The sequence below is a fragment of the Wyeomyia smithii genome, chromosome 1 (assembly GCF_029784165.1).
Source record: "Wyeomyia smithii strain HCP4-BCI-WySm-NY-G18 chromosome 1, ASM2978416v1, whole genome shotgun sequence".
NCBI classification, from domain to species: domain Eukaryota; kingdom Metazoa; phylum Arthropoda; class Insecta; order Diptera; family Culicidae; genus Wyeomyia; species Wyeomyia smithii.
Genome location: NC_073694.1, coordinates 48669335 through 48681488, shown reverse-complemented (window position 1 = coordinate 48681488; position 12154 = coordinate 48669335). Strand labels below are relative to the sequence as shown.

The following is a 12154-nucleotide window of genomic DNA, read 5'->3' as shown; positions in this document are numbered from 1 at the left end:
GAAAATTATTAACCTTCAATTATTTATTTATTTGCCTTGAAAAAAGCATGTTGTGGTTCAAAATCGGTTGCTAATTACAACCTTTGAGCTGCCCTAACATTGGGGAATTAAGATACACGGACAACATGCACTGTGGAAGCTATTTCACATTCAGTAAATTAGACGGGTGCGACAAATTTAAATTGCTAGGATGCAACACAGAATGCTTGTTTGCGTTGACAAAAATTATTAACTTTCAATGACTTGTTTATTTGTCTTGAAAAAAGCATTTTGATGTTCAAAATTGGATTTCCTGATGGCAATCTTCATGCTGCCCCAACACGGGGGGAATAATGGCTGACTGGCGACACACGCTGAGAAAAACCGCGCTGCTCCTGAGACGTGGTGACCAACCACAGGGCTAGTGCTGCTGCTAAGGAAGGACGACTGCTGTTGTCGCTGTCTATAACTATTATGAGCGGCTCCGGCTGAAACAGGCTCTTATATAGGCCAAATAACATGTTTTCAATTGCAAGGTATATGATCCTGTCGACCGTGCTTGGGAAGCAAGCATATAACGACCAATCAGAGGTCGAATTTTTCGTTTTGACAAGGCTTGACTATTTTCAATAGTACAATAGTGTGAATAATAAAATTACAATTTTCTTATTTTGGGAAGAATCTTAGAAGATTTTCCAATCTATTGCTGCAAGAACGAAGGAAATCCATCGAATACTAACCGATTTATTAGCATTTGAAATTGGACATATTTTTCCCTTTTTTCGGTTTTAGATTTTCACTTCACATCCCTATGCAGCCGAACTTCCTGAGAGAAGTATTCTACTTCAAAAATAGATTTTTGATTTTTTTTCAGGAAAACTGATCCATTATTTATTCTCCATTTTATAGAAGTTGCAATTTTGTGATTAATCCAGTTAACAGTGAGAAACGAATTTTACTTTTCTCATTTTTGCATATAAAAATTCACTTTGTTCGGTGAAGTTGTTGCACATTTCAAAAGAAACAACTTTGTCAAAGACACCATACTTCTATCTGCCTTTTTAAATGGACTTTTGTGAAGTCTTCTACAGATAGCCACTAAAAAACTATTTTTGCAATATAACATTTAATAGTGATTTTCTACAATTTTTCAATGTTCTACATTGTTGTTTACTATCACAAAACAAACAATTTCAATTATCTCTCATATTTCATTGGTTATTAACGATTTTTATTGAAACAATGCACTAATTTACCTACAGATATCTTCAAAATCAGAAAATAACTGCAGAATAAATCATTTCTATATTTAATTATGAGTAAAACATCATTTAATACAGATATAGGCATTTGTCTCTCGCTGTCTCCTGCGCAGATATTTATAAATAAATAATTGCATTATTTAAATACAAATCTTTAATAACTAAATAAACTTGAGAGATGAAAATTAACTTTCAGTTTTAAGATAGACTTAATTTCAGCTCGTAGTCGGCAGCGAGGATAAAAAATTTGCTTTAAGATTTTAAGTCATCAGATAAAATTGGCGCCGTTAAACATTAAATTGTTTTTGTGCCTTGTCAAATAGACGAATTATGAAAAAAAATTAACTTCCTTCGGCGAACTTGTGTGTTAAATTATAGTTAACAACATTATAGAGCATTGAAAAAAATTAGAAAACCACTATAAAAAGTTATATTAAAAAGGTATTTTAAGGGGCATTCTAGAGAAATCTTAACAATAGTTCATTTAAATTAGATTATACAGGTATAGTGTCTTCGATAAAGTTGTTTACCCATCAAAGTGGATTTTTATAGGCAAAAATAAGAAAAATCAAACTCATTTCTCACTTTAAGGTAGATTAAACACCAAATTCTAAGTTCTTCAGAATAGAGAATAAATAATAGAACAACTTTACTGAAGACACTACGACTGCAAAATATTTATTTCTTGAGTTAAGAGTAATTAGTGTAAAATAGCGCATGGAATATGTAATAATATATGTGAGATAAGAATGAACTCCGAAGATATTGTTTGTTTCATTGTGGCAAACAATTTTGTAGAACATTCAAAATTTGTAGAAAATCACCAGAAAAAGTTAAACCAAATTAACCAGAAAAAGGTAAAGATTTTTAGTAGTAATCTATGGAAAAGTCCATTTAAATAGATGGAAGAAGTATGATGTCTTCAACAAAGTTCTGTCTTTAAAAATTTGCTACAACTTTGCTGAATAAAGTGGATTTTTATACACTGGGGTCTTTTTTTACGCGGGTTATATTTATGCGTTTTTTTTTATACGCGGCTTTTTTACGCGATTTTTTACAATAACGTGGATTATTTTTATGCGATTTGGAAGATTATTTTCACGCGGTATCAAATAAGTTTAGTATAAGTAAATCTAACAAAGTGAAAAATCAATCGTATGGTTCATGACAATAAGATTGTCTGTTTTATCAATCTAAATAATGCATATTTTTAATATATTTGCTGTTTTTTTTATAAAATAATAGGCAGTTTTAGTTGATTCGGGAAAATGGAATATAAATAAATTAATAATTGTATAACGATACGAGTCATGGTCGTTGCGATTAACTTGCGAATAAGGAACAAAAGCTTTAAAATATGGCAAAATCATTATAAAAAAGTTATTTTCTTGTTCTTCAATGAATTTTCATTTTGAAAACACTATGAACTTCTTTTGTGTGTTTTGATATCATTTTTCAAGTTTATATTTACTCGCGTGCTATTATTTAAAATCGAATCTTTTTATTGATTGGAGTTTTTTACGCGATTTTTTCAAATTACGCGGTTTTTTTATACGCGGATTTTTACAACGCGGTACAACCAACCGCGTTAAAAAAGACCCCGGTGTATTCCAAAATGAGAAAAGTAAAATTCGAAAAAAAACTAATGGCACAACTTTGCTGGAGACGTTACGGCTCTAAAATCAATGTTTTTGGCCAAAATAACCTCGATCACGTTTTTGCAGCTTTGGAAACAGTGTGCTGCGTGTCGCGAATAATTTTACTACGAAGTCATGGTACTTCCATCGTGCGCAGTGAACATACAACAAATCGATCGGTTAGCCTATATATGAGGCTAAAGCTGACACCAATACCAATAACCAGGATGCTCATGGTGCGCACCTACACAACGATGAAAGGTTGTATTCGAACTTATTGAACACCCTGTATTCTAGCTTTTCTCAAACAAGTTGCTGCCTTCTTCATGAATTTACCGTACTTGACATGAATCAGATAAATTACATAAAAAACTATCGTGATCGCATGACAATCAATGACGACGCCACCCCATATCTTGACGGCAATCAACAAAATGAGACTCTCAAGCATTGTTGGCCTGTTTCTGATTCTAATAAAATGCGCCGAATTGTTAAGTGCCCCACTCGCCGTTATCTTCGATAGAGGAATCTACATTCCCTACATTGCACAATGGTCCAGAAACCAAATTTAGATGAAGAGATATTTACGATTGAGATATTTACGACGTCAGCGTTGCAAATTGTTTTTCTTAAAAAGCTCTAAAAGTCATCCGAAAACAGTTTTGAGATGAAACTTGAAATAAAAAAGTGAGAGCGTAAAATATGTTTTTTCAATATAAATCGGTTGTTTTCAAAGATAGAGAAAAACTTTTTTATACAAAGTTACTTAAAATTAATGGAGCTATAACATTGTAGAACAAATTTTTCTTCTATCTACAAAAACAAAAAAGTTAGATACTTGATTGCATCGAAAATGTTGGTCACCCTAATTTTTGATAATTTTTCAATGAGCGCTTTATCATATGTAACAACTTTGTAGAAGAAAGGTTTTCTCTAAAATGTTGCTATAGAGCTCTAGACCCAAATTTCCCCCTAAATTCGGTTTCTGGACCATTGTGCATTGTGGAAAGAGTCGTTCGGGTAGGAGATAAGGAGATTTGAAAACGGGTTGCAAAACTGAAGCGTATAGGAGCCCTATTTTTGATAGATCGACTCTGTGGATTGATGTGAATATTCATGCACAAAACATCATGGCGACAGATAAATTCTTTTTCACTAAATATTTGGTATGCTAACATTAAAATACCAGCGAAGATGAACATGGCACAACGCGGTGGGAAAAACTTGGTTACCACGCCGAGTTTTCAAGAAATAGTGTTCAAAATATAGGCAACGTAGTAAAAAGACCCAAAGGGAGCTCCCTAACCGCAAGATTACAGAGTCCGCTTTGATAAGCGGGTGATTGTTGATTCGAATCTGAGTAGAATCAGGCCATTCAAATGTCAAAGAACTTTAGCATGTAGCATGGGTTCGTTCTCAGGCTCCCCACCACGTACCCTTCCTTCAATCTGAATTCTACAGTACCCCTGTTGACTCTCCTTCTAACAAAAATAAGTCCCTAATATAATAAAAACTAATGTAAGTAACGTAGAAAAGTTCTCTCCAGAGAATAGTAATTAGGCGATAACGTTAGGATAGACAGTGGCTCGGTATAGTAGAGCAAAAAGCTTAGAACGGGAAGGTAAAAAAACATACACACAAGCACGGATATGAATGATCACTTACTTCAATAGTGATACTGCCAATAATATGTATCACAATAGATCTAATCTCTGGTCGCAGTGATGAGTCCAGACAAAAACAAACCCAATGTGCTACCAAATGGGATTGATTACATCTCCGTACGGCAATCAGGAGTGACACAGGGATCACACTGGTATACCATGTGAGAGGACCCTGCTGTTTGTTCGAAACTACCATCCTTGATTGGAGTGGAGTGGAAATATCGACGTGTTGAGGTCGAGGGCGGATGTAAAAGGCATAGTAGACGAGTCATACGAGAAGAGCTCCTGGGGCAAGTCAAGTAAGACACAGTGAACGCATGCGACCCTCGGAGAGTGGAGGATTCAACGAAAAACTAGTTCACAGTGATGCAGTCCATTAAAGACACTATGCCCGGATCCCAACCCGGAGTGCTCTCTACGGAGTGGCGAACTTGTCGACCACCTCGACTTCATCACCACCAACTTGAACTCGAGGTGTGAGGTAAGCACTGTCTTCTCGTGAACCCTTTCCTTTCAAATAGTTCGTTTTCGATGCATTGATGACCAGTTCAATATCTTTGGCTTCAGCCTTTAGTCCGATATACGTATCCGCGATCTTCACAAAGATTCGTACCCCAACGAACTGGCCCTCATGAATACCGCCTGGTTGTGCCCCACGAACTACTTAGCATATGGTAATGGTCGACGACAGAGTATTTGGAGAGTACCTTGTAGGTGGCGTTCTTCAGTCAATCTCCTCTTCCACCTCCAGGAGATCGGGGGTTGGAATCCTGTTGTCTTCTGCTCGTGCACCAAGATCAATTGTCATACCGTCCTCGCGCATTACGGCATCGCCGTTCAGATACTCCACGAAGTGCTGCTTTCACCTTTCGATCACCTCACACATGTCCGTAGAGAGTTTGATGTCCAAGCGCCTGCACATATCGTCTTGCGGCACGTAGCCTTTACGGTAGCTAAACAGTTTCTCGTAGAACTTCTGAGTGTCGTAAGCTTGAGGTTTCTTCCTTCGGAGGACCAAGTTTTGGCTGTTCCGTGCTCATCGGTTTCGTTCCACGTTCGCTCTCGTACGGTGACACGGTGTTGCAGCATTCTCGCCCGTGCAACGTCTTCTCCTCTACTAATTATTTGCATTCGCCGTAAAACCATTTCTGTATATCGGAGCCCTTGTTTAGTAGCGCTACAGCAGTGCTACCTATGGCGGATCGGATGCTCCTCCAGCCATCTTCAAGAGTAGCTGCGTCAAGCTGCTCTTCCGTGGGTAACGCTGCCTCCAGCTCCTGTGCACAGGAATACGGTGCAAACCCGGTGCCCGTAGTTGCTCGATACTTGGTCGCAAAGTTCGACTTCGGTGGGTTGTTATATGTCGTCGAAAATTATGAACGCATGCACACTGCTATTAGGTAGTAATCCGAATCTATATTCGAACTGCGGTAGGTGCGAACTTTGATGATTCCGGAAAAGAACCTGCCGTTGATTAAAACGTGGTCAATTTGATTCTCTGTCTGTTGGTCGGGTGAGCTCCAGGAGGCTGCAAAGTTTACACACCGGTAGCCGTTATCATTAGACACGGCGTGCAGGCTATCTTGCCCGATAATGTACATATCATCCCGTCCTACCTGAGCATTTATGTCCCCAATGACGACTTTCCCGTCTCGTCGCGGGCAGCTATCGTAAACCTTTCCTTCTCGTCGTTAGGTCTTCCTTCATTTCAAATAACGTGCAGTATTCAACCAAACGTCTGCTGCGTCCTGTTGTTTACATCCAAAAGAAACAGATGCTGTCATTTTTTCTAACATTTAGTGCGAAATTTTGAAAATGCGTGGCCTTTCTCCCGAGCAAAAAAAGCGAATTGTGCACAAATGGGGCACCGTGAGTGGTCTTTCTATAAGAAAATTAGCCAGAGAAGAAGGTATAAGTGTCGGAGCAGTTCAAACCGCATTGCGGAAGTATTGTGAAGAGTGCACATTTACTGATGCCCCAAGACGTGGTAGAAAACCCAGGCCTGTTGATCCCACAATGGACAAAAAGGTTAAGGAATACTACAAGCGGCATCCTTCAGTATCAGTACGAGATGTGGCGAGAAAGCTTGGAACCTCGGCGAGTAACGTTATGCGTGCCAAAGGAAGAATGGGTCTGCAGACCCGTCGGAAGCAGAAGCAGCCAAAGCGAAATCCAAAACAAGCTGAATCTGTGAAACCGAGAGCTCGGAAGCTTTATGACAAACTTCTGACCAAAAAAATGGGGTGTGTTATCATGGATGACGAAACCCACATAAAACTGGGCTATAAGACTCTGCCAGGACCGCCCGGGAAAGGATGTCCCTGGACCAGTGAAAGCCATTTACACCGAAAAATTCGGCAAGAAGGTAATGGTTTGGCAGGCCATTTGTGAATGTGGGAAAATATCTCGTCCATTCATTGCGAATGACATAATGAATGGTAAAATTTACGTGAAAGAGTGTTTGCAGAAAAGGTTGTTACCCATGGTTAAGTAGCATAACAATCCTCCAATCTTTTGGCCCGGTCTCGCTTCCTGCCATTACTCTAAGGATGCACTAGGGTGGTATAAAACAAATAATGTCACATGTGTCCCAAAGGAGATGAATCCTCCAAACTGCCCTGAAATGCGCCCTATTGAAACTTTTTGGGCTTTGACCAGGGCAAGGCTGAGGAAATATGTCAAACCATCGGACAATGTTGAAAATTTTAAAAAAGACTGGCCCAAAGTGGTAAAAATGGTCGGAGAACACACTGTGCAAAAGTTTATGAGTAGTGTTAAGAGAAAATTTAGAGAACTCGCGTATCCTACGAAAAATATCCGCAACTTGAATTGAAACTGCTTTCCACTTATGTTAAAAAGATTGTTTAACTCCCTCGTTTTCTTATCTAGATTAGATCGTAAGCCTTGAGTTCTAGATAGATTATACTATCTTGAGATATTGTAATTATATTGATAATCAGTGTATTTCCGGTTGTATGGTATAAAAGAGAGAGTGGTGAGAGGCTCAGCCTCTTTTCCTGATTGGGCGTTACTAAATAAAGTTATCAAATGAAATAAGAAAATAAGTTGTTTGAATACGAGTAAGAAGAAATTATCATTGGCGACGAGAAAAAAAGCAGCAGAAGCTGCAGGAAGCGCGTTACATCGTATCGAAGTTTCAATAAAGCACGTCGTTGTGAACATAGCTGGAATCAGCGGTCGCTTAATAGATTAAAATGACGACCAAAAAAGAAGATGGAGAAAGTTCTTCACAAGCCGTAAAGCTGATCGGGACACTGGAGAACTTTATACCAAGTGCGGACTTCGACGATTATTTCGAAAGAGCGGAGAACTTCTTTGAGTTGAACGATATCAAGGATAATACATTCAAACAAAAGCTAATCGTACACTACATCGGGTTGCCAGCGATGAAGAAACTACAGCAGCTTCTATATCCCAAAACGCACAAGGAGGTCACATACGAAGAGGTGATTGAAAAGTTGAAGTCATGCTTCAGTCCCAAAAAGAACCGCATAGCCCAATCGGTGGAATTTTTCAAGCGAACCCAGAATGAGTTTGAAAAGGTAGCAGATTTTGCGGTTGAGATACAGGCACTCTCAAAACATTGTGAGTTCGGTGAGTTTCTCGATAAAGCGCTGAGAGACAAGTTCATAGCAGGGCTTTCGAACGCCAAAATCCAAGGGGACCTGTTGAACAGTTCAGACGACACCACGTTTGAGAAGGCAGTGACGGTAGCAGAAAATCTGGAGCAGATCGAAGCGGACATGATGAAGATGAAAAGCAAACAAGAATACGCCAATCGGATCAACGCTGGACAGTACTCGCGACGCAGCCGTTCGAAAACAGGTGGCCAGGAAGACGGCAAGCGCAGCCAGCATAGAAGCCCGGCGGCGTGGTCACAATCCAAGAGAAAGACAAAAAATCGTGACAAGAAAGACCTAACCTGCTACAACTGCGGTAAGAGGGGACACTTCGCCAGAAACTGCTGGGGGAAACGGAATATGAATGGACTGATGAGCAGCGACGACGAAGGCGGTCCAGTGGGGACCAACAGCGAGGCGGAGATGCACCACGTGGCTAATCATCCGCTGTTCCGAAAGATATGACTAAACGGTAAGTGGCTGAATTTCGAAATCGACTCAGGCGCATCATATACAGTTTTGAGCAAGTACGATTATTTAGAGAATTTTGAAAAAAATTGAAAGTGATTACGGGAAGCGTTATGAAGATCGCGGGGACGGTTCAAGTTGAGGTTAAGTATGATGAGAGTCGATTATTCGTATTACCGTTAATTATTATCGATGGAGATAGATTTTGTCCGTTAATGGGTCGAGACTGGTTAAATGTATTGTATCCCGAATGGCGGAATTTTTTTGTTCACGGATTGGGTGAATGTGTAAAAACAAGTGGAACTGTGAGTGACCAAGAGATCGATCGCGAGAAAAGTAGATTGTTAACTGTGTTGAAAACAAAGTACCGAGAGCTTTTCATGGACTCTTTACAAAATCCAGTTGAAGGATTTGAAGGTAGCATTCGTCTGAGAGAAAACGCGTCCCCGTTGTTTTATAGGCCATATGAGGTACCATTTTCACTCAGAGAAAAGGTATCAGATAAGTTGGACAAGTTGGTGAGAGAAAATATTTTTAAACCGGTGCGCCATAGTGATTAGGAATCGCCGATCGTAGTAGTTCCCAAACCTGACGGTAGTGTGAGAATTTGTATGGATTGTAAAGTGACAGTGAACAAGGTCATTTGTAACGAGCATTATCCGTTACCCAACATTAACGACGTTTTCGCTAAATTAAGTGGTTATAAGTATTTCGCTAATTTGGATCTCCAGGTGCCTATATGCAGATCAAGGTCACCGAAGAATCTCAGAAATATCTCGTAGTTAACACCCACAAAGGTTTGTACGCGTATACTAGATCGCCGTTTGGAATTTCGAGTGCCGCTTCTACTTTTCAACGGATTATGGACGAGATACTGGCGGGCATAGAGGGTGTTGAGAGTTATCTAGACGATATTTTGATTGGGAGTGAGACTATTAAAGGATTGTTTAAAAATGTTTATAAAGTGCTTGATCAGCTGCTAAAGCACAAAGTAAAAGTTAACTGGAACAAGAGTGAGTTTCTAGTGCAAGAGATTAAGTATTTACGGCACAAGGTTTCGGAGAAAGGTCTCAGTCCGTCAGATGAGAAGATCGAAGCCATCGTTGATGCCCCACGTTCCAGAGATGTTTCGCAACTAAAATCGTTTCTAGACATGATCAATTACTATTCGAAGTTTATCCCTAATTTGTCAGTGAAACTTAGTCCTCTTTATACGTTGTTGAAAAAAAACTCTCGTTTTGAATGGAATGAAAAGTGCGAGCAAGTGTTTGGGGAGTGTAAGAAGCTCTTGCTAAGTAACAACCTGTTGGAATTGTATAACCCTGAGTTGCCCATCGTGGTCATTTGTGATGCGAGTTCAAATGGGGTGGGCGCAGTGTTATGTCACAGAGTAGGCGAGATAGAAAAGCCGGTGTTCTATGTTTCTAGTACTCTGTCTGCGTCGGAAAAGAATTATCCGAATCTTCATCGGGAAGCACTTGGGATTGTATTTGGGCTTACTAAGTTTTTCAAGTACATTTACGGTAAAAGATTTAAAGTCGTTACCGATAACAAGCCGTTGGCTAGTATCTTCAACTTCAAGAAGGGAATTCCGTCATTAACCGTAACGAGATTGCAAAAGTACGTTCACATGTTGTCTATTTTTGATTTTGAAATTGAGTACCGACCGGGTTCGAAAATTTCTAACGCCGATGCTCTCAGTAGGTTGCCGACTCAGAGAGAAACAGGGATAGAAGATGTCGCTGATCTACGTTGGGTGAGTGACGAAGCGGAAATCGTCGATCTAGAAATGATCGGTCGTGCAACTCAGGAGGATCCGAGAATGAGAGAACTTTTTACGTGTATCAGAGAGGGATGGAAAGAGAGTTCTGTGCCAGCCGATTTAAGATTTTTCTTTACGAATCAAAGCTGTTTGTCACTGTACAAGAACTGTGTGATGTATTCTGAGAGAGTAGTTGCTCAAAGGTCTTGTAGGATACGAATCTTAGAGTTGTTGCACGGATGCCATCTCGGTGTCGTGCGCATGAAACAGGCAGCTCGAAAGTTTGTGTTTTGGCAGGGCTTGGATAAGGAAATCGAAGAGATCGTTCAGCAATGCGAGGTGTGCAGTAGTATGGGAAGATCTGTCAAGAAAAAGTTTTCAGAATGGCCTAAAGCTCTCCGTCCTTTTGGTCGTGTTCATTTGGACTTTTTCCAATTAGCCGGGTTTTTAATTTTAATTGATGCTTACTCCAAATGGATGGATATTAGGATGATGCCGGAGAAGGATGCGGAAGCATTGATCGACGTGCTGAATTCAGTGTTTAGGATTTTTGGCAAATGTGATACCCTTGTCAGCGATAACGGTCCTCCCTTTTTGTAGTAAAGCCTTTTCGAAGTATGCTAAGATGATGAGAATACAGTTGTTGCATAGTCCCCCTTACTCGCCTGAGAGCAATGGACTTGCAGAGAGAGCAGTACAGACTGCTAAAAGTGGAGTTAAGAAATTACTGGTCGATCCGAAGTTTAACCATCTAAAATTGAGTAAAATTATAGAAATGTTTTTGTTTAGCCGTAATAGCTATAGTCAGGCTATAGATTGCACCCCTGCTAGTAAGGTTTTCGCGTTTACTCCCAAAACGGATCTTGAATCGAATTTGAAGCCACAAGATGGAAAATTGAAAAGAAAAGTTACCTTTAATTTGGATATCAATGACAAGAATTATGTAAAAGAAACGGGTGAAAAATCTGAATTTAATGTTGGACGAAATGATTATATTTATCCTTAAGTTGAGAAAAATGTGAGCGAATCAAAGCAATCTAATGGGAGCTCACAAGCATTTATTGTCGATATACCCGAAAAACTGAGAACACTGGAAAAACACAAGAGAAGTGTAAGTGCGGAACCACCGAGAGTTCCCAGAACAAATATAGAGATTCGAAAGAGTAAAAGAGTAGGGAAGAAACCAGTACCGTACGCTAATCTGACGTAATGGAATTTAGGCAGGGAGGTGTTGAATAGATTGTTTAACTCCCTCGTTTTCTTATTTAGATTAGATCGTAAGCCTTGAGTTCTAGATAGATTATACTATCTTGAGATATTGCAATTATATTGATAAGCAGTGTGTTTCCGGTTGTATGGTTATAAAGAGAGAGTGGTGAGAACCTCAGCCTCTTTTCCTGATTGGGCGTTACTAAATAAAGTTGTTATATGAAATAAGAAAATAAGTTGTTTGAATACGAGTAAGAAGAAATTATCAACTTAATATCTATATTTCAGAACAAAATGACCCGAAAAATCCTGTATTTTTTGTTTTATTCAAGAAAGAAGATGTATTGATAATTTTCGGAACAGTCTATACGTCCATTATAGAAAATCTGAATCATCCCAGTATATTGAAATTCTTTCAACAATCCTCGAGAACTCATCCGATTACCGAACTCATCTCACGTCCTCAAGGCTTTGCGCTTACTTCGTGGTAGCTTCAGGAAGCTAAGGTCGCTTCGGATCATATCGTGGCTGA

At 39.4% G+C, this 12154-nt stretch overlaps 2 protein-coding genes across 2 annotated transcripts; both read left to right on the top strand.

Moving 5' to 3' along the window:
- The first annotated feature begins 7757 nt into the window (after nucleotides 1-7757).
- Nucleotides 7758-8648, top strand: LOC129716727 (uncharacterized). Its single transcript, XM_055666565.1, has one exon. The coding sequence runs from the start codon at nucleotides 7758-7760 to the stop codon at nucleotides 8646-8648; it is 891 nt and encodes a 296-aa protein (XP_055522540.1).
- A 742-nt stretch (nucleotides 8649-9390) lies between these two features.
- LOC129716726 (uncharacterized protein K02A2.6-like) lies at nucleotides 9391-11013 on the top strand. The gene has a single exon (XM_055666564.1). The coding sequence runs from the start codon at nucleotides 9391-9393 to the stop codon at nucleotides 11011-11013; it is 1623 nt and encodes a 540-aa protein (XP_055522539.1).
- The last annotated feature ends 1141 nt before the right edge of the window (nucleotides 11014-12154 follow it).

Excerpts from the sequence above, each read along its gene's own strand:
- LOC129716727 (XM_055666565.1), top strand. The coding sequence starts at position 7,758 with ATGACGACCAAAAAAGAAGATGGAGAAAGTTCTTCACAAGCCGTAAAG.
- LOC129716726 (XM_055666564.1), top strand. The coding sequence starts at position 9,391 with ATGCAGATCAAGGTCACCGAAGAATCTCAGAAATATCTCGTAGTTAAC.